Below are 21,037 nucleotides of genomic sequence, written 5' to 3' on the forward strand. Positions count from 1 at the left end.
TACCATAAAAACCTGTCACACGCTAAATCCGACTACCCTGTTACCCACAGAAACAGGGCCTCTGGAGCCTGACTGTACAGAAACCACAGACATGATCTATTCCAGCCGCCCGACCTAGGAAGTGAGCCTCTCCCAAACACAGAAGAGGAATGGTTCACAGATAGGAGCAGCTTCATAAGAGAGGGAAAAAGGCTGGTGGGACCCACAGTGACCTCCCAGACCCGAGTCATAGAGGCACGAAGCCTAACCCCAGGGACTTCAGCCCAAAAGGTGAGATGATAGCACTCACCTGAGCACTGGAGCTCGGGACAGGGAACATCTTAAATGTTTACACAGACTCCCGGTATGCATATGCCATCCTACACACACACGGGGCTATTTGGAAAGAAAGGGGTATGCTTACTGCAGAGAATAAGCAGGTAAAACATGGCTTAAACATACTGAGACTCCTAAAAGCAGCTCGTTCTTCTGGGAAAAGTGACAGTGACTCACTGTAGGGGTCATCAAACAGGGAATGTGGAGATTATAAAGGGAAACGACAAGCAGAAGCAGCCACCAAAAGGGTGGCCCTAGAACCAGTAACTTGGTAATTACCCTCACACCTAAGAGGCCAGATCCATCCAGCTACTCCCCAGTCTATACAAAGGAAGCAGCACACAAAGCCCAGAAGTGGGGCTTCAATATGTAACCGAGCAAGACCCTATGGAGCCTTCCAGGATAGACGCCCGCCCTCCTCTCCATGTCCTCTGCCTGCCTCTTGTTTGTAGAAAAGCTTTAGTCTCCCAGGCCTCCCTTGAGTCACAAAAGGCTGGCTCAAGAATTAAAGATTGAAAGACTGTGAACATGTAGTAAAAAAAAAAAAAAAATTTAAACAATAGATCAGCCATGTAGCAGTCACAGAATCATTATTTCCTCCGTGAAGGACATAAATTACACTGTCTGATGCACATCCCTAAGTTGTTTTCTGATACTAGAACCCCCACCAGATGGAAGAAATTAATTGCATGATGACCATGAGCACATGGCCCCCAGACCACCTGGGGCCAGAGAATTGATGTTAACTCCCGTGACACCCCGTTACCTCACCATCAACCAGAGGATTGTGCACCAGCTGATCATGTACCCTGCGAATCTCTCCCTCACCTTGCCTTTAAAAACCCTTCCCTGAATAAAGACGCAGGCGTAGAAAATGGACTTGAGGACACGGGGGGGGGGTGGGAAGGGTAAGCTGGAACGAAGTGAGAGAACAGCAGTGACATATATACACTACCAAATGTAAAATGGATGGCTAGTGGGAAGCAGCCGCATAGCACAGGGAGATCAGCTCAGTGCTTTGTGACCACCTAGAGGGGTGGGATAGGGAGGGTGGGAGGGAGACGCAAGAGGGAGGAGATATGAGGATATACATACACGTGTAGCTGATTTACTTTGATATAAAGCAGAAACTCACACACCACTGTAAAGCAATTACACTCCAATAAAGATGTTAAAATGAATATGATTTCCCAGAAATCCACTGGGAACCCCAGCTTTCTGAGCGTTAGCCACTTGTGCTCTTTATCTGCACCTGTAATAAATGCCACACCTTTCTTCATCACAACTTGGTGTCAGTAAACTGGCTTTATTGTGCGAAGGCAAGCTGACCCTAATTCAGTTTGGTAACGGAGATCTAGGAGGCCTTGGGGGGCTACTTAATGAACATGAGCAATACTTCTTTCCCCAAACTGCAGTTTGTCAAGCCATCAGATAGTCTCATCAAGGAACTCACTACAGGCGGGAAGCTCTATATAACTGGTTAGTTGAGCTCATGATAACACCCGGCATAAAAAGTATAGTCAGTCTGATAGTTGAGACGCGCACCATCTGCACAATGAACATTCCAAACACCAGACCCCCCAGAGCCCCCCAGATAAAGCCCATTCAGACCAGAGGGACATATTCTGGAGAAGAATGGCAGACTGATCTCACTGTCATGCCGAGAGCACAGGGCAACTTCAGGTATCTCTAGGTGCTAGCGGGCACGTGTTCACGGTGGGTAGAAGGGTTCCCCACTAGAACTGAAACATTAGCCGAAGTGGCTAAAGTATCACTAAAAGAGATAATCCCCAGGTTTGGGCTCCCAGGATCCTCACAAAGTGCGAATGGCCCAGCATTCCTGTCTCAAGTGACAAAGGGGATAACAAGTGCCCTGGGCATAAAATGGACTTTTCACTAAGCCTGGAAACCCCAATCACCAGGGAAAGTAGAGCGGTCCAATCAACCCTTAGAAGGAACCTTGGTCAAGCTATGCCAGGGGACTCAAAAAATTTGGATTAAATTACTCCCAATTGAGCTGCTCCACATTCCGTTAGCCCCAAGGGATAATTTAAAGTCAAGTGCAGTTGAGCTCACCTTCAGTAAAGCCACTCCCCAAGCGCAGGAGCCTCCTTGAACTGGAACGACTCGAGTGTGACGTCCATGAAATGGAACGACTCGAGTGTGTCCTCCAGGTAGGAGACACCGTGGTAACCAGGTGCTGCCCGCACCCTCCGACCTGCCCCCCACCCCTTCCGGCCACAGGACCACGTGTATCTGAAAACCTGGAAAAGCTGCAGCCCCGCGATACCAGCGACTCCTAAGAGGAACGGACCCCACTTGGTGATGCTACGCACCCACCCGCCCGGAAGCCGCTGGGCGTCACTCCACGGGGACATGACACTCGCGTGAAGGGGGCCCCGGAGCCTCAACCTCCAGAGGGACAACCTGGGGAAACGGACCCCCCTGATTACTCGTGCGAACCCTTCTCTGACCTAAAGCTTCTCTTCCGAAAATCAACAAAAGTCTGTCTCAAAAGAGCAGACGACTAATTGTAGGAATCAACTGTGCTCAGAGGGGAGCTAGTGACCTTGGCCGGGGGAACCATATACAACACTGACATCATAAAAAAGCTAACAGCCACCCTGGCCACAGCGGCCAGCGAGACCGGCCCGGACTTCCAGATGTGACAAAAGTCCGCCGACTCACTGGCCGGTATGGTCCTGGGGGACCGAGTTGCCCCGGATCATCCTTAGCTTCCCCGGGGAGGAGGCGGGCGGGGGTCTGTGCACCGGGCAGCACGTGGAGCTGTTTTCACGTGGACGCACGCGGCCTAATTGGAGGAGGCGCGCACAGACCACTGGGAAGGCCGCTTGGCTGCAGAAACCAGGCCGCCTGACCTGGTGAACACTTCTGGAGCCGGGGAAACGCCGGCCACCCTCGCGCCGCTGGGGCTGGGCCTTTCCTGGGCCCCTTAATGACCCTCCGGATCTATAAAGCTCCAGACGGCGGTCACTCACGGACGCAACAGTTAGGGCTGGGGCGCCGGGGGGCCACCAGACACGGCTACAGGCGGCGGGAGACGTCCTGCTCCTCCCCCCGGGGCCTGACGACCTCACACTCAGCAGGAAACAGCTCCAGGAGCCGAACCTGCGCCCCTCAGCACCCCTCAGGAACGAGGCGCAGGACGGAAGCCAGAGGAGGGACATGTCACCGGCAAAGCCCATCAACAAGTCCCGGGGAGGAAACACAGAATCTGGGTCGTAAAATAAAATCTTACCTTTTTTCTCTCCCTTTGTGCTTAGTCGAGTTTCACTTGCTCCCAGGTCGTCCCGTGCAGAGGCCTCGCTGCCAATCCTTCAGACCGGAGTCTGCCGTGCAAGATGGCCGCCGACGCCTCACTCGGCGGCCCGTGTGCAGAGCCGCTGCGCACGGCACTGCGAGCTGGAGCCGTGAGCAGCGCGGCTGAGCCCGCCCCTCGAGAGCCCCGCCCCTCGAGAGCCCCGCCCCCTCCCCGCCGACAGGAGCCCGGAAAAGCAGCCCTGCTGGTTTGGGGCGGCGAACGTGTACTCTAGACCATGAGCTCCTATCTCTCCATGATCTAATCAAAGAATAAAGCTCTCCTCTCCTTCTGAACCAAACTAAGTCTCATTCTGTTGGTACGAGCATCACGGGGCGGAAGGACTCCTGTTGGGGTCTGACTCGGGAGGGTCAGTACTAGAACCGGAAGCAATCAGACCCCCTTCTGCCCAGTAACGGTGTACTGACATCTCCCAGAGACCTAGATAAGGGAGAAGCAGTGGACTAGCTAAGAAAATTATTGGTTTCCTAGATGTGAGTGCAGTCTGCATCGTTCCCTTGAAAAGTGATTATTTACTCTTGGAAACTTGTGCCTCCCCTCCTGATAGAAGCCAGGTGAGGTTTATAGACCTTCTTGTTCTATCAGGTCAGAGACTTAAAGAAACAGACACTCAGGAACCTCTCAGGTGGGATTCTGGAAGAAAATCCGTTGTCTGGGAGACCCAGGCTCACACGAGACCCAGGAGCCAGCAGCATCAAATGTTTTCTCCTTCAGACGCCCCACCCTACTGACCTGAGCCCCAGCAAACGCCCCTGTCACTCTAAACGGAGTGATTTAGACTTGAGACTTGGCGACTGACCAGGGGAATGGAGCCTGACGCAGGTGATGAGACCCTCCTGGGGATGAGGTTTTCCTACGAGGACGGGTCTCCTGAAGGTGATGGGTAGAGATTCACGTGAAGAGAGTTGAACAAGGGCCCTCAATAAAAAACCAGGGGCAAGAGGAATGGTGTGGACCCTGGGGAGTTCCCACGAAGGGATCTTTCTGCAAAAAGCCCAGTTCTTTAAGTGATTTCCCTTTTAGAATCTGGGAAAAGACAAGTTGTCCAAAACTTTAGCTATTTCCCTTCTGCACTGAAATAAATTCCCTTTTGAGTTTATTACAGCTCTTGAGTTAACTGAATTAGAATATCCCTGCCCAGTGCAGTGCTGCAGAGACCAGGAAATGAACTCAACAGTATTTGAGTGGACAGACCCATCAGGACCCTCAGTCTTCAATCCTCTCTCTGCTTCCCTCCTTCAACAGTCCACCCACTCCGAAGAAAGAATCTGGTCTTGTTTGTGTTGGGAAATATTCATAGTCAGATGGCAAAAGGATAACGCAAGATATAAAGTTCATTTTCACTCCTTTGTCGTTTGTTGATGCAAGGCTCGTTCAGGGTCAAAGTGTAATCAAGGAAATGATTGAAGATCAAGGTAGGGTATTTCCAGGCTAGTTTTTGAATGAGGGGAATCTAGGGATTTGGAGAGCAAACCCTGAGAAGTGAGGGCAGTGGAGAGAGGGCTCTGGAATGAACTTGCATGAGTCACTGGCAGCAAACCTTAGCAGTGAGGGCTGCAACTGTCCGATGTCCCAGCCATCAGCCCACCTGTCTGCAGAGGCCAGCTCGTTCTTTCTTATTGTAATTGTGCCCTCCTTCCCTTGGTTTTTACACAAAGACTAATAGTTCTCTCTCCCGTGCCTGCCTGTAAGGAAGGATTGTGAGTTCCCAACCCTAAAATACTTGGAATTCGTCGGATAAAAGATCCTGCCCTTATTTCTCTACCTACAGAGTGCAGTTTTCTGTAGGAGAGGAAAGGTGGTGTTTTCTGCTCGTATAAAGAAAAAATAGTAACCAAAACCCCTTTCAAATCAAAGTATTTTTCTTGAGTCAAAAGCATCTCCTGAGCCTCCAGCCAAGTCCATGAAAAGGCTTTGTTAGATGATCTAAAGCTACCAGGTTCATAAAAGTCATCATATCATTCACACTGAGCTTGAGAAGTCTGTCCTTTCTCTGCTTCTCACATGCAGGGGAAATTGAATGAGAAACTTTCATGTCATTTCTACCCTACCCACACTCTTTTCTTTCTGACTTAATGAATATAGTCACTCAGAAGATAACCAGTCATGTTATGGTCTATTTTACTGTGAAAGTGTTATTATTAAATTAATGACAATGTAAGTAATCACATAACATTTGGAAAACAATATGAAAAATAATTCTTTTCTTCATGGTCAGAAGGCTGATGCCTTTCCATCCACCTCCCAATATTTCTACTGGACAAAGGTGACCACGAATCATCACCACAAACCACAGAGCCAACAGCCAGTACACTGTCCTACCCATTCTCACTTAGAAGTGAGCAGAAGACTCTTTTAGATCCCAATTAACAAGTACAGAAGGGGTGGCAGAAATTTTAAAAATTACCTTGAGGTAAACATCACAGTAATAATAGTTGCAGGTAAGAATACTGCTAAAATTAATAGGCAAAAATATGAGAAACAGGATATTGGCATAGACTCAAAGTATATCCCCACAAAACCCCTAGTAAGCTAGAAGGGAAATAGTAAATTTACTGTGGAGAAACCTGTGATTGAGTTAATATCACCAATGCCGAAACATATCTACATCATGGGTCTCCTAATATGATGTCAGCTTGACTGTCTGCAGAGTGCCCAGATTCACCATTGTTTCTGGGTGAGTCTGTGAGGACGATGAGCATTTGAATCAGTGGACTCTTTAAAGTAGATTGCCCTCCCCAGTGTGGGTTGCCACCCCCCAACCTGTTAAGGGCCTGAATAGAAGCAGGGCGGAAGACAGAGGAATTCACTCCTTTTTTTGCTCTCTCACTGCTGGAGGCAACATCCAATCTCATCTTCTCCTGCCCTTGGACTGGGATTTACACCGTCAGCTCCCTTGGCTCTCAGGCTTTCAGACTTGAACTGAATTACACCACTGGCTTTCCTGGGTCTCCAGTTTTCAGGGGGGACAGATTATGGGACTTCTGAATCAGTTCCTCATAATAAATCTCAAATATATATATATGAGAAAAGGAAGGTTGGGGAGCTGGGACTGGGAAGCAACTATTTGATTTCAAAGTGTACTTTCCCCACTTCTGCTCTGCACCGTCTCCACGTCCTCAGCCTTCACTCGCTTCCTAAGGTTTGTCGTATTGTTTTTGTCCCTTCTCAGGGTCACCATCCCTCCATGGGCCGCAAGCCGGCACAGCAGCCTGCACCGTAGTAGCCATTGCGTCTTACTGGTGCATGGCGCCATCTCGTGGCCAAACTAGGCAACTGTCGAAATCAACATTACGTCCACTGTATTTGGGACACGTGACTGCTTTATTTGGGGTGACAACAGAGCTCTCTAGCTGTTTTCTCTTCTCTTCTTTACTTTTGTTTAAGCGGAGTAACATTAAGTCACATATGCTCAAAGAAATTCATGTTCCTATTTTAACTCACTCCTGGCAGGAGCAAGAAGTGTACGCGTTAATAGAAATGGAAATAGGGAGGATTGCAGGACCAAGAAGGGGTTGCAAAGAGCATTTTATTATGAATGAAGTACTGATGGCTCTTTTTCCAGCTTGATGCAAAGAGAGAAGTACAAACGTGCATGAGGTGGGGACTTCCCTGGTGGTCCGGTGGTAAAGAATCCATCTTCCAACGAAGGGGACGCGGGTTCCATCCCTGGCGGGCTAACTAAGATCCCACATGCCGCTGGGCAACTAAACCCATGCGCCACAACTACTGAGCTCGCATGCCTCAGCGAGAGAGCCCATGCACCACAACTAGAGAGAAGCCCGCAAGCTGCAACAAAAGATCCCACACGCCTCAATGAAGATCCCACGTGCTGCAACTAAGACCTGACACGGCCAAAAAAATAAAGAAATTAATTAAAAAAAAACACGCATGAGGTATTCTGATAGTTACACTGTTCAGAAGTATCTAGCATTGTGAAAACAGATCTCTCTCTCCATATATGTATATCTATTCCCCACTTCAATAAATGTGAAATATAAGACATTACTATCAAAGCTCATTACCCATTTACTCATCCTTAGATGTACATCTGAGAGTGTTCCATGACTCCTCTGGGGAAATTATGACTGACTTTCCCTGCCTAGGTTGATTTCAGGACAATATGAAGGTGACTTGTTTTCCCCAAACCTCTGCTACATGACTGTGAGTGCTGGGAATTCCTTTCATAGAAACCAAAGCTTGTCTCCTTCTCAAGTACTTTTGCTGTATTCTTTGGCAATAATCAATTCTGCTGTAGAAGACAAGAAAAACAGGCAGAACGGATGAAACGCCCAAGTGTTAAGTATAGAGAGTAGGTAAGCAAGTAGCTTATGCAATATAAGCAAACCTAATAGGATATATTAAATATAGCTAATAAGTAAGTTATCATCTGAAAGGCATGCAAAAGATAAGTATGATAAAAGGAATATGTAATGGGACAAACAATATTCTTCATAGATAGAAAGATGGAGAGACCAAGTCACCGTGCTTGCCCTAAGCTGGCAGCTGGGTCATGCTGACGCCAACCACATGTTGGCAATGCCCAGTATATGCCACCTGCTTCCGTATGTGCTCTGCCCAAGAAAAGTGAATTAAAGCGCCAAGAGCTAGGCAGGCTAACTGGCAAGCTCCAGCTGTGGCCAGGTGTGCACACCTGAGTCTCTCTGATAGAGCAGGTGGTGTGTTGGCCCCCATGCCTGCTGTCTTTTGGGTCTGCTTGCTCAACATGCAATACTGGTCCTCACATGCGTGCTGCCAGGAGGCGATGCAGCAGAAAAAGGGAGAGGGAGAGGGAGGGAGAGAGAGAAGAGAGACAGGACATGTGAAATTTTTATGATCTGGGATTCAGGCAGAGTGGTCCTTGTTCCCCCCTTACACCCCATCCCCTAAGCCTGTGCACCTTTTGGACCATGAGTCTTTCTGATCCATGACTGCTGGGGTACCTCACCTCAGTGGTACCCTTGGAGGCTAACATCACATCCAGGTAATTCCTACATAACAAGTACAGGTAAGGGCTAAGGTGTTGAGAACCCAGAATTTCTATGTAGGAGGGGCTAAGGGACAACAATTTGTTGGAAAAGAGGCCGGGGACTGTCTTAAAGTTGTATTTACATAGCAAACACTGTTTAGAGTGATGGAGGTAAGTGGGGGCACTTTAAACCATCAGTCACTGAGTTTAAAGACGTTTATCCTTGGGAGGCACACACAGACTGAAATCCGCACTGACCTCAAATGACAGCAGGTGCCCTGCTGAGAGCAGCTTGGGTTTGGGGGGAAGAAGACAAAGGAGGGGTTGCTGATGATGGAGGAAGCCACCAACAGGAAGAGACGGGTAAGGAAAAGGTGGCCACAGTTGGGCTGGAAAAACCTGGGAGCTGCACACCTGGGGAAAGTCCTGGTCCACACAGGCCTGGTTCTGCCCAGGCCCCAGAGAGCAGCCCTGAGTGTGGAGGAGACAGACATGGAGACATCAGAAAAAAGAAGCCAGGACTCCAACCTCCCAGGAGAGTAAATCCGCACGGGACTCTGCTCACCTCAGGGAAGCAGGGGGCTGCCCCACGTGGTCGCGAAATGCAGTCTCCACTCCTGCCTGGGAAACTGACTGATGCTTCTGAGGATATGGAAACCTTTTTACACACAGTTCTCATTGTGCATGGTTAATGTTTCTATGATTTCCTATTTCTTCTCCCCCAACATTTTATTTTGAAATTTTTCAACCAGAGAAGTTGAACGTAGAGTGCAAAGAACACGCAGACACCTCATCCAGGGTCATCAGTTATCAACAACGTCTTGCCACCTTTGCTTTATATATACTTATTTTTCTGAACCATTTGAAGGTAAGTTGCCTACATTTTGACATTGTGATATTAGGTTAAAATCACCACATGTGCTCTGAACAACATATAAGAGTCTTAAAAGTACAGTGTCGACAAAAAGCAACAGTGAGGGCTTCCCTGGTGGCGCAGTTGTTGAGAGTCCACCTGCCGATGCAGGGGACGCGGGTTCGTGCTCCGGTCCGGGAAGATCCCACATGTTGTGGAGCGGCTGGGCCCGTGAGCCATGGCCACTGAGCCTGTGTGTCTGGAGCCTGTGCTCCGCAACAGGAGAGGCCACAGCAGTGAGAGGCCCGCGTACCGCAAAAAAAAAAAAAAAAAAAAAAAAAAGCAACAGTGAGATACATTAACAGAACAATATATTTTATACACTACACTTTTATAAATCAATAAAACCTGCACATCAAACAACCATGTACCTTTTTAAAAGAATACAGAAGGCACAATAAACACCAGAGGACAGTGGTTTGTTTATGGAAGAGAGGAAAATGGAAGTGGAGACGAGGGACAAAAGGAATCAAACAAGAGAGCAGCTTCCCACAGTGCAAAGAGGCTGTTATGTTATAAACCGAGGTGTGTGATAAACCCAACCAACTGCACCTAAAATCAGAAATGAAAGTAAGAAAGGAACGGAAAAAACAGACAAGAAGATGGAAGGGAGAAGAGAGAGGGAGGGAGGAAAATAATAAATGAATTTATCCCAAATGAGGGGAATCCTGGAATATCAGATTTCTGCAAATTTTGCTGTGTTACCTAATCTCGATTCATATCTAGCTTCATTTAGAAAGTAGTTGTATGTTTTTTGGGGAAAGAGCTCTCCTTAAAAAAAAAAAAAAAAAAAGACTGCCTGATAAACAGTCAGGCAGTTTACTCCTTCTTAGTACGTTATACTGTATTTTTCTTCTTCACACTATGAGAATTCCCAGAAAAGATATGCCTGGCTCTACATTTAAGATGGAAACCAGCAATTCAAAATGGAAAACCACGTATTTTCTTATATCATTCAAATGAAATGTTAACCAAGATTCCTTAAAACTTAGAAACATTAATGTTCACCTCTTTTGGTCAATATCTTGATTCCAGGGCTTAATTAGAATGTTGTCAAACATTCTTCCAAACGTGTAATAACTAGCAATAAAAATTAGATAAACAATTCTATCTATAAGTAGTTATTAGTCTCTTATTTTCCTGCCAGAATTTTATGCGTTTTGATTTTTTTCAGATGTAAATACATATTTAAGTCTCCTTTCTGACATAAAGAATCAGAGGATTAGAATATGAGAAAGAAAACCGAGAGAAACACTGGGCGAGTCTGCAAATGTTTTGGGCATAAACACTTACCTAGTTCACCTCTCCCTGGGGGAAAAAGAAGAGGTGATTTCTCCGGAAGAATTCAGCCAAATTTTGTTCACTATCCCACTGTCAAAATTACCAAGAGATACCAAATCTTAAATGTTTTTGATCTTTTTTTTTTTTTTTTTTGCCTTACGCGGGCGTCTCACTGTTATGGCCTCTCCCGTCGCGGAGCACAGGCTCCAGACGCGCCGGCTCAGCGGCCATGGCTCACGGGCCCAGCCGCTCCGCGGCATGTGGGATCTTCCCGGACCGGGACACGAACCCGTGTCCCCTGCATCAGCAGGCGGACTCTCAACCACTGCGTCACCAGGGAAGCCCTGTTTTTGACCTTTTGCAAAGCTTCCTAGAATTCAAAAACAATTGCAGATGGGGGTGGAAGGAAGAATCCATTGTAATTAATCATAGAAAAAAGGGAAAGAATTAAGTTTGCGAAGACAGAAACATTGAAAATAGCCAGTTTAAATCATGGAACACTCGACTAGAGGGATGGCAGTGGACTGTTGTGAGTAGAGCTGCATTTACAGGGTTTTCTTTGGCGGGGGGAGAGGGCAGAATCTGAACTCTTACAGGCTAATAAATTTTATTATATCACAAATAATTCCCTCCTGAGTCGATGTGAAGATTATGACATAAGACATGTTGAGCACAGAAAAAAGTGCTAAATAAATATCATCTATTGTTGTTATTCCCAGAAAAATGAGGCTACTGAGCTCAGACTGACCAACCCTTTTGATGTGCCCAGATGGTCTAGGTTTTCGCACTGAATATCCTGTGTCCTGTGAATTCCCTCACCCCTGGATTCACAAATAGCTCCAAGTTTTCGGCTTTTATTGGTGTTGGGGAGGGTGGAGGAAAGTGACTGAATTCCTATTTTCCACAATCAAATGATAATCTCCTGTCAGAAGCCCAGTATTTCCTGTTTCTACCTTATCTTCCCCGCACACTGCCACCTGCCTGCTAAAAAGAAGGAACATCTTGTCCTCGGAGACAAGTCAGCACATTGCCCTGAAGAGGGCGGCCTAAGGCTCCATCTGGATTTGGTGTTCTCTGCACCACTCAGCAGCTACCAGCAGAGGGCACACTCCAACCTACCTTGCTCATTGTCTGTATCCCCTCCCCTGACCCACCTAGAGTTTCTGCCTCCTATGAAGTCTTAGTACATTGCTCTTCCAAGTTAAGATGTGTGCATCCTTTTTCCTCTCCCTTCCTTCCCTCTCTCCTTCCTCCCTCTCTCCTTCCCTCCCTTTCATTTCCATGAATAAAGTTGCAAGGAACATGAGCTCTCTTAAAAGTAAGAGAGTCAAACTTTTAGGAATTATAGGAAAAAATATAATCAATCCAACCATCAAAAACTACAGATATGAGAATAATGAGATACAGAATATAAAGTAAGCATCTTTAATACTTAAAAAATAAAATATGGAGACCTTCAAGATGGCGGAGGAGTAAGACGTGGAGATCATCTTCCTCCCCAAAAATACATCAGAAATACACCTACATGTGGAAGAACTCCTACAAAACACCTACTGAACGGTGGCAGAAGACCTCAGACCTCCCAAAAGGCAAGAAACTCCCCACGTACCTGGGTAGCGCAAAAGAAAAAACAGAGACAAAAGAATAGGGACAGTACCTGCCGCTCGGGGAGGGAGCTGTGAAGGAGGAAAGGTTTTCACACACCAAGAAGCCCCTTCACTGGCACAGACGGTGCGTGGCGGGGGCGGGGTAAGCTTTGGAGACACAGAGGAGAGTGCAGCAACAAGGGGTGCAGGGGGCAAAGCGGAGAGATTCCTGCACAGAGGATCGGTGCTGACCAGCACTCTCCAGCCCGAGAGGCTTGTCTGCTCACCTGCCGGGGCGGTCGGGGGCTGGGAGCTGAGGCTCGGGCTTCAGAGGTCAGACCTCAGGGAGAGGACTGGGGTTGGCTGCATGAACACAGCCTGAAGTGGGCTAGTGAGCCACAGCTAGCCGGGAGGGAGTCCGGGAAAAAGTCTGGAAATGCCTAAGAGGCAAGAGACGATTGATTCCTGGTGTGCGAGGAGAGGGAATTCAGAGCACTGCCTAAACGAGCTCCAGAGACGGATGCGAGCCGTGGCTATCAGCGCGGACCCCAGAGACAGGCATGGGACACTAAGGCTGCTGCTGCCGCCACCAAGAAGCCTGTGTACGAGCACAGGTCACTCTCCACACCCCTCTTCCGGGGAGCCTGTGCAGCCCGCCACTGCCAGGGTCCCGGGATCCAGGGACAACTTCCCCGGGAGAACACACGGCATGCCTCAGGCTGTTGCAACATCATGCTGGCCTCTGCCGCCGCAGGCTCACCCCGTATCCGTACCCTTCCCTCCCCCTGGCCTGAGTGAGCCAGAGCCCCTGAATCAGCGGCTCCTTTAACCCCATCCTGTCTGGGCGGGGAACAGACGCCCTCAGGAGACCTACACGCAGAGGCGGGGCCAAATCCAAAGCTGAGCCCCGGGAGCTGTGCGAACAAAGAAAAGAAAGGGAAATTTCTCCCAGCAGCCTCAGGAGCAGCGGATTAAATCTCCAAAATCAACTTGATGTACCCTGCATCTGTGGAATACCTGAATAGACAATGAATCATCCCAAAATTGAGGCGGTGGACTTTGGGAATAACTGTAGACTTGGGGTTTCCTTTCTGCATCTAATTTGTTTCTGGTTTTATGTTTATCTTAGTTTAGTATTTAGAGTTTATTATCACTGGTAGATTTGTTTATAGATTTGGTTGTTGTGTTCCTTTTTATTTTTGTACATATATATATATAGTGTGTATGTGTGAATGTGTATGTGTATGCTTCTTTGTGTGAGTTTGTCTATATAGCTTTGATTTTACCATTTGTCCTAGGGTTCTCTCTGTCCATTTATTTTTTTTTTAGTATAGTTTTTAGCACTTGTTATCACTGGTGGATTTGTTTTTTGGTTTGGTTGCTCTCTTCTTTCTTTTATTACTTAAAAACATCGTATTTTTAATAATTTTTTAAATAACTTTCTTTTCTTTCTTTCTTTCTTTCTTTCTCTCTCTTTCTCTCTTTCTTTCTTTCTTTCTTTCTTTCTCCCTTTCTTCTGAGCCATGTGGCTGACAGGGTCTTGGTGCTCCAGCCAGGTGTCAGGCCTGTGCCTCTGAGGTGGGAGAGCCAAGTTCAGGACATTGGTCCACCAGAGACCTCCCAGCTCCATGTAATAACAAACAGTAAAAGCTCTCCCAGAGATCTCCATCTCAACGCTAAGACCCAGCTCCACTCAACGTCCAGCAAGCTCCAGTGCTGGACACCCCATGCCAAACAACTAGCAAGACAGGAACACAACCCCACCCATTAGCAGAGAGGCTGCCTAAAATCATAAGAAGGTCACAGACACCCCAAAACACACCACTGGATGTGGTCCTACCCATCAGAAAGATAAGATCCAGCCTCATCCACCAGAACACAGGCACCAGTCCCCTCTACCAGGAAGCCCACACAGCCCACCGAAACAAGCTTAGCCACTGGGGGCAGACACCAAAAACAACGGGAACCACAAACCCACAGCCTGTGAAAAGGAGACCCCAAACACAGTAAGTTAAGCAAAATGAGAAAATAGAGAAACACAAAGCAGATGAAAGAGCAAGGCAAAAACCCACCAGACCAAACAAATGAGGAGGAAATAGGCAGTCTACCTGAAAAAGAATTCAGAGTAATGATAGTAAAGATGATCCAAAATCTTGGAAATAAAATGGAGAATATACAAGAAATGTTTAACAAGGACCTAGAAGAACTGAAGAGCAAACAAACAATGATGAACAACACAATAAATGAAATTAAAAATTCTCTAGATGGAATCAATAGCAGAATAAATGAGGCAGAAGAACAGATAAGTGACCTGGAAAATAAAATAGTGGAAATAACTACCCTAGAGCAGAATAAAGAAAAAAGAATGAAAAGAATTGAGGACAGTCACAGAGACCTCTGGGACAACATTAAACACACCAAACTTTCGAATTATAGGGGTTCCAGAAGAAGAGAAAAAGAAAGGGACTGAGAAAATATTTGAAGAGATTATGTAGTTGAAAATTTCCCTAATATGGGAAAGGAAATAGTTAATCAAGGCCAGGAAGTGCAGAGTCCCATACAGGATAAATCCAAGGAGAAACACGCCAAGACACATATTAACCAAACTATCAAAAATTAAATACAGAGAAAAAATATTAAAAGCAGCAAGGGAAAAACAACAAATAACATATGAGGGAATCCCCATAAGGTTAAAAACTGATCTTTCAGCAGAAACTCTGCAAGCCAGAAGGGAGTGGCAGGACATATTTAAAGTGATGAAAGGGGAAAACCTACAACAAAGATTACTCTACCCAGCAACTATCTCATTCAGATTCCACGGAGAAATTAAAACCTTTACAGACAAGCAAAAGCTAAGAGAATTCAGCACCACCAAATCAGCTTTACAACAAATGCTAAAGGAATTTCTCTAGGCAGGAAACACAAGAGAAGGAAAAGACCTACAATAACAGACACAAAACAATTAAGAAAATGGTAATAGGAACATACATATCAATAATTGCCTTAAATGTAAATGGATTAAATGCTCCAACCAAAAGACATAGACTGGCTGAATGGATACAAACACAAGACCCACATATATGCTGTCTAAAAGAGACCCACTTCAGACCTAGGGACACATACAGACTGAAAGTGAGGGGATGGAAAAAGATATTCCATGCAAATGGAAATCAAAAGAAAGCTGGAGTAACAATTCTCATATCAGACAAAATAGACTTTAAAATAAAGACTATTACAAGAGACAAAGAAGGACACTACATAATGATCAAGGGGTCAATCCAAGAAGAAGATATAACAACTGTAAATATTTATTCACCCAACATAGGAGCACCTCAATACATAAGACAAATGCTAACAGCCATAAAAGGGGAAATCGACAGTAACACAGTAATCGTAGGGGACTTTAACACCCCACTTTCAACAATGGACAGATCATCCAAAATGAAAATAAATAAGGAAACACAAGCTTTAAATGATACATTAAACAAGATGGACTTAATTGATATTTATAGGACATTCCATCCAAAAACAACAGAATAACACTTTCTTCTCAAGTGCTTATGGAACATTCTCCAGGACAGATCATATCTTGGGTCACAAATCAAGCCTTGATAAATATAAGAAAATTGAAATCGTATCAAGTATCTTTTCTGACCACAACGCTATGAGACTAGATATCAATTACAGGAAAAAATCTGTAAAAAGTACAAACACATGGATGCTAAACAATACACTACTTAATAACCAAGAGATCACTGAAGAAATCAAAGAGGAAATCAAAAAATACCTAGAAATAAATGACAATGACCACCCAAAACCTATGGGATGCAGCAACAGCAGTTCTAAGAGGGAAGTTTATAGCAATACAGCCCTACCTCAAGAAATAAGAAATATCTCAAGTAAACAACCTACCCTTACACCTAAAGCACTTAGAGAAAGAAGAACAGAAAAACCCTAAAGTTAGCAGAAGGAAAACAATCATAAAGATCAGATCAGAAATAAATGAAAAAGAAATGAAGAAAACAATAGCAAAGATCAATAAAACTAAAAGCTGGTTCTTTGAGAAGATAAACAAAATTGATAAACCATTAGCCAGATTCATTAGCAAAAAAAGGGAGAAGACTCAAATCAATAGAATTAGAAACGAAAAAGGAGAAGGAACAACTGACACTGCAGAAATACAAAGGATCATGAGAGATTACTACAAGCAACTATACGCCAATGAAATGGACAACCTGGAAGAAATGGACAAATTCTTAGAAAAGCACAACCTTCCAAGACTGAACCAGGAAGAAATAGAAAATATAAACAGACCAATCTCAAGCACTGAAATTGAGACTGTGATTACAACTCTTCCAACAAACAAAAGCCCAGGACAAGATGGCTTCACAGGCGAATTCTATCAAACATTTAGAGAAGAGCTAACACCTATCCTTCTCAAACTCTTCCAAAATATAGCAGAGGGAGGAACATTCCCAAACTCATTCTACAAGGCCACCATTACCCTGATACCAAACCCAGACTAAGATGTCACAAAGAAAGAAAACTACAGGCCAATATCACTGATGAACATAGATGCAAAAATCCTCAACAAAATATTAGCAAACAGAACCCAACACCACATTAAAAGGATCATACACCATGATCAAGTGGGGTTTATCCTAGGAATGCAAAGATTCTTCAATATGTGCAAATCAATCAATGTGATACACCACATTAACAAACTGAAGGAGAAAAACCATATGATCATCTCAATAGATGCAGAAAAAGCTTTTGAGAAAATTCAACACCCATTTATGATAAAAACCCTCCAGAAAGTAGGCACAGGGTGAACTTACCTCAACATAATAAAGGCCATATATGACAAACCCACAGCCAACATTGTTCTCAATGGTGAAAAACTGAAATCATTTCCTCTAAGATCAGGAACAAGACAAGGTTGTCCACTCTCACCACTATTATTCAACATAGTTTTGGAAGTTTTAGCCACAGCAATCAGAGAAGAAAAAGAAATAAAAGGAATCCAAATTGGAAAAGAAGTAAAGCTGTCACTGTTTGCAGATGATATGATACTATACATAGGAGAATCCTAAAGAGGCTACCAGAAAACTACTAGAGCTAATCAATGAATTTGGTAAAGTAGCAGGATACAAAATTAATGCTCAGAAATCTCTTGCATTCCTACACACTAATGATGAAAAATCTGAAAGAGAAATTAAGGAAACACTCCCATTGACCACTGCAACAAAAAGAATAAAATACCTAGGAATTAAACCTACCTAAGGAGACAAAAGACTGGTATGCAGAAAACTATAAGACACTGATGAAAGATACAAACAGATGGAGAGATATACTATGTTCTTGGATTGGAAGAATCAACACTGTGAAAATGACTATACTACCCAAAGCAATCTACAGATTCAATCTTTATCAAACTACCAATGGCATTTTTCACAGAACTAGAACAAAAAATTTCACAATTTGTATGGAAACGCAAAAGACCCGGAATAGCCAAAGCAATCTTGAGAAAGAAAAATGGAGCTGGAGGAATCAGGCTCCCAGACTTCAGACTATACTACAAAGCTACAGTAATTGAGACAGTATGGTACTGGCACAAAAACAGAAATATAGGTCAATGGAACAGGATAGAAAGCCCAGAGATAAACCCATGCACATATGGTCACCTTATTTTTGATAAAGGAGGCAAGAATATACCACAGAGAAAAGACAGCCTCTTCAATAAGTGGTGCTAGGAAAATTGGACAGCTACATGTAAAAGAATGAAATTAGAATACTCCCTAACACCGTACACAAAAATAAATTCAAAATGGATTAAACACCTAAATGTAAGGCCAGACATTATAAAACTCTTAGAGGAAAACATAGCCAGAACACTCTTTGACATAAATCACTGTAAGATCCTTTTTGACCCATCTCCTAGAGAAATGGAAATAAAAACAAAAATAAACAAATGGAACCTAATGAAACTTCAAAGCTTTTGCACAGCAAAGGAAACCATAAACAAGACAAAAAATCAACCCTCAGAATGGGAGAAAATATTTGCAAACAAAGCAACTGAGAGAGGATTAAACTCCAAAATTTATAAGCAGCTCATGCAGCTCAATATCAGAAAAACAAACAACCTAATCCAAAAATGGGCAGAAGACCTAAATAGACATTTCTCCAAAGAAGATATACAAATTGCCAACAAAGACATGAAAGGATGCTCAACATCACTAATCATTAGAGAAATGCAAATCAAAACTAAAATGAGGTATCACCTCACACCAGTCAGAATGGCCATGGTCAAAAAATCTACAAACAATAAATGCTGGAGAGGGCGTGGAGAAAAGGCAACCCTCTTGCACTGTTGGTGGGGATGTAAATTGTTACAGCCACTATGGAGAACAGTATGGAGGTTCCTTAAAAAACTAAAAATAGAACTACCATATGACCCAGCAATCCCACTACTGGGCATATACCCTGAGCAAACCATAATTCAAAAACAGTCATGTACCACAATGTTCATTGCAGCTCTATTTACAATAGCCAGAACATGGAAGCAACCTAAGTGCCCATCGACAGATGAATGGATAAAGAAGAGTGGCACATATATACAATGGAATAGTACTCGGCCGTAAAAAGAAACGAAATTGAGTTATTTGTAGTGAGATGGGTGGACATAGAGCCTGTCATACAGAGTGAAGTAAGTCAGAAAGAGAAAAACAAATCCCATATGCTAACACATATATATGGAATCTTAAAAAAAAAGGAGGGGGTTATGAAGAACCTAGGGGCAGGACGGGAATAAAGACACAGACCTAGTAGAGAATGGACTTGAGGACAGGGGGAGCGGGAAGGGTAAGCTGGGATGAAGTGAGAGAGTGGCATGGACATATATACACTACCAAACGTAAAATAGATAGCTAGTGGGAAGCAGCTGCATAGCACAGTCAGCTCGGTGCTTTGTGACCACCTAGAGGGGTGGGATAGGGAGGGTGGGAGGGAGACGCAAGAGGGAGGAGATATGGGGATACATGTATATGTATGGCTGATTCACTTTGTTATAAAGCAGAAACTAACACACCATTGTAGAGCAATTATACTCCAATAAAGATGTTAAAATAAATAAATAAAATAAAAAATTAAAAAAATAAAATATGGCCTTTGAATTATGACTAAAGAACAAGAGATTAGAAAAAGAAACAGGAAGATTTGAAAAAGAATAAAATGGAACTTCCAGAATTATTTTAAAAAGGAGAGTAATAGAAATTAGAAACTCTGGATGGGTTAACAGCAGATTATATATAGTTGAAGAAAAAATTTAAAAATTAGAACATATGTCTGAAAAAATTCCCAGAATTCATCATGGAGCAATAAAGAAGTAAATAATGTTAAAGAGATTTTGAGACATAGGACCAACTAAAAAAATAGAGCTTGTCAGAGTCACAGAAGGAGATAAAGAAAGGATAGGGACAGAGGTGATATCTGGAGAAGGAAGGGACTAATGGTTGTCCAGAATTGATGAAAGCAATGAATCATCAGTTTCAAAAAGTTCAGTAAATCCCAAATAAGATTTTTTTTTTAAATCCACACTTAGAAAATTAGTGAAACTGCCAAAACCAAAGACAAAGACAATCTTAAAACCAAAGAGAAAATACAGGTTAACCTCCAAAGAAATGACACATCAGACGCTCGATTTCTCAAAAACAACAATGGAAGCCAAATGAAAATAGAATTATATCTTCAAAGTACTGAGTCAAAATGAATGTGTAACCCAGCAAAATTCATTTAATGAAATACTATATTCTGCTGTACTAATTAATGAGCCATAGCTACATTGCTGAACACAGATGAATTTCACAAACATAATGTGTGAAAAAATTGGTTACAGAAGAAAGCCGCACTATGATTCCATTTATATAAGATTCAGAAGCACGCAAGACTAAAGCAATGGGTCAAAGAAGCCTTAACTGTTACTGTATAATTTGTACTTTGTAATATCTGGTCCCTGCATGGTTCATTAAGCTTCAGGCTAACAGAAAATTAAACATTAACTATGTGGCAGGAAAAAAATCTGCGAACTCAAAACCTTCAGAATCCATCTACAAACTTTTAGTAAATATCTGTGTAGGAAGTTAGAAAGATCGTCTTAGGCTACCTTTAAAATGCCATCGGTAAATCAGACTTTATCCTAAGTTCTGGTCCTTCCTCAGGCCACCCGAGCATGAAGTACTGTCACCTGCCCGCATTAACTTGCTGCAACACTGGTCCAAGCGGGTTGTGTCCGCTGCATGCCTAGACCACCGCAGCGATCTGTCTGGACAGTGTCCCTGGAGACGCCTGAGCGACATGTCCAGGGCACAGATCTCGGCTCTGGTGTTTGGCGTCGGGGGCTTTGGCGCTCTCGTCGCTGCCACCGCATCCAATGAGTGGAAAGTAACTACCCGAGCATCCTCGGTGATAACGGCCACTTGGGTTTACCAGGGTCTGTGGATGAACTGCGCAGGTAACGCGTTGGGTTCTTTCCATTGTCGACCGCACTTTACTATCTTCAAAGTAGAAGGTAAATATAATAGCTTTGTTTGGGGTGGAGGTAAAATGTCACTTTTCCCCTCACTGTGCTGAAGAGT

The 21,037-nt window shown here is 44.2% G+C and overlaps 1 protein-coding gene across 1 annotated transcript in view; it reads left to right on the forward strand.

Moving 5' to 3' along the window:
• Positions 1–20,756: 20,756 nt before the first annotated feature.
• CLDN10 (claudin 10) overlaps positions 20,757–21,037 on the forward strand; it is a 99,824-nt gene continuing 99,543 nt past the window's right edge. Inside the window, exon 1 of the mRNA XM_030856624.3 lies at positions 20,757–20,970. Coding sequence (XP_030712484.1) covers positions 20,757–20,970 — 214 coding nt within the window. The remainder of the gene's footprint in view (positions 20,971–21,037) is intronic.

Source organism: Globicephala melas, chromosome 18, assembly GCF_963455315.2.
Source record: "Globicephala melas chromosome 18, mGloMel1.2, whole genome shotgun sequence".
Lineage (NCBI taxonomy): Eukaryota > Metazoa > Chordata > Mammalia > Artiodactyla > Delphinidae > Globicephala > Globicephala melas.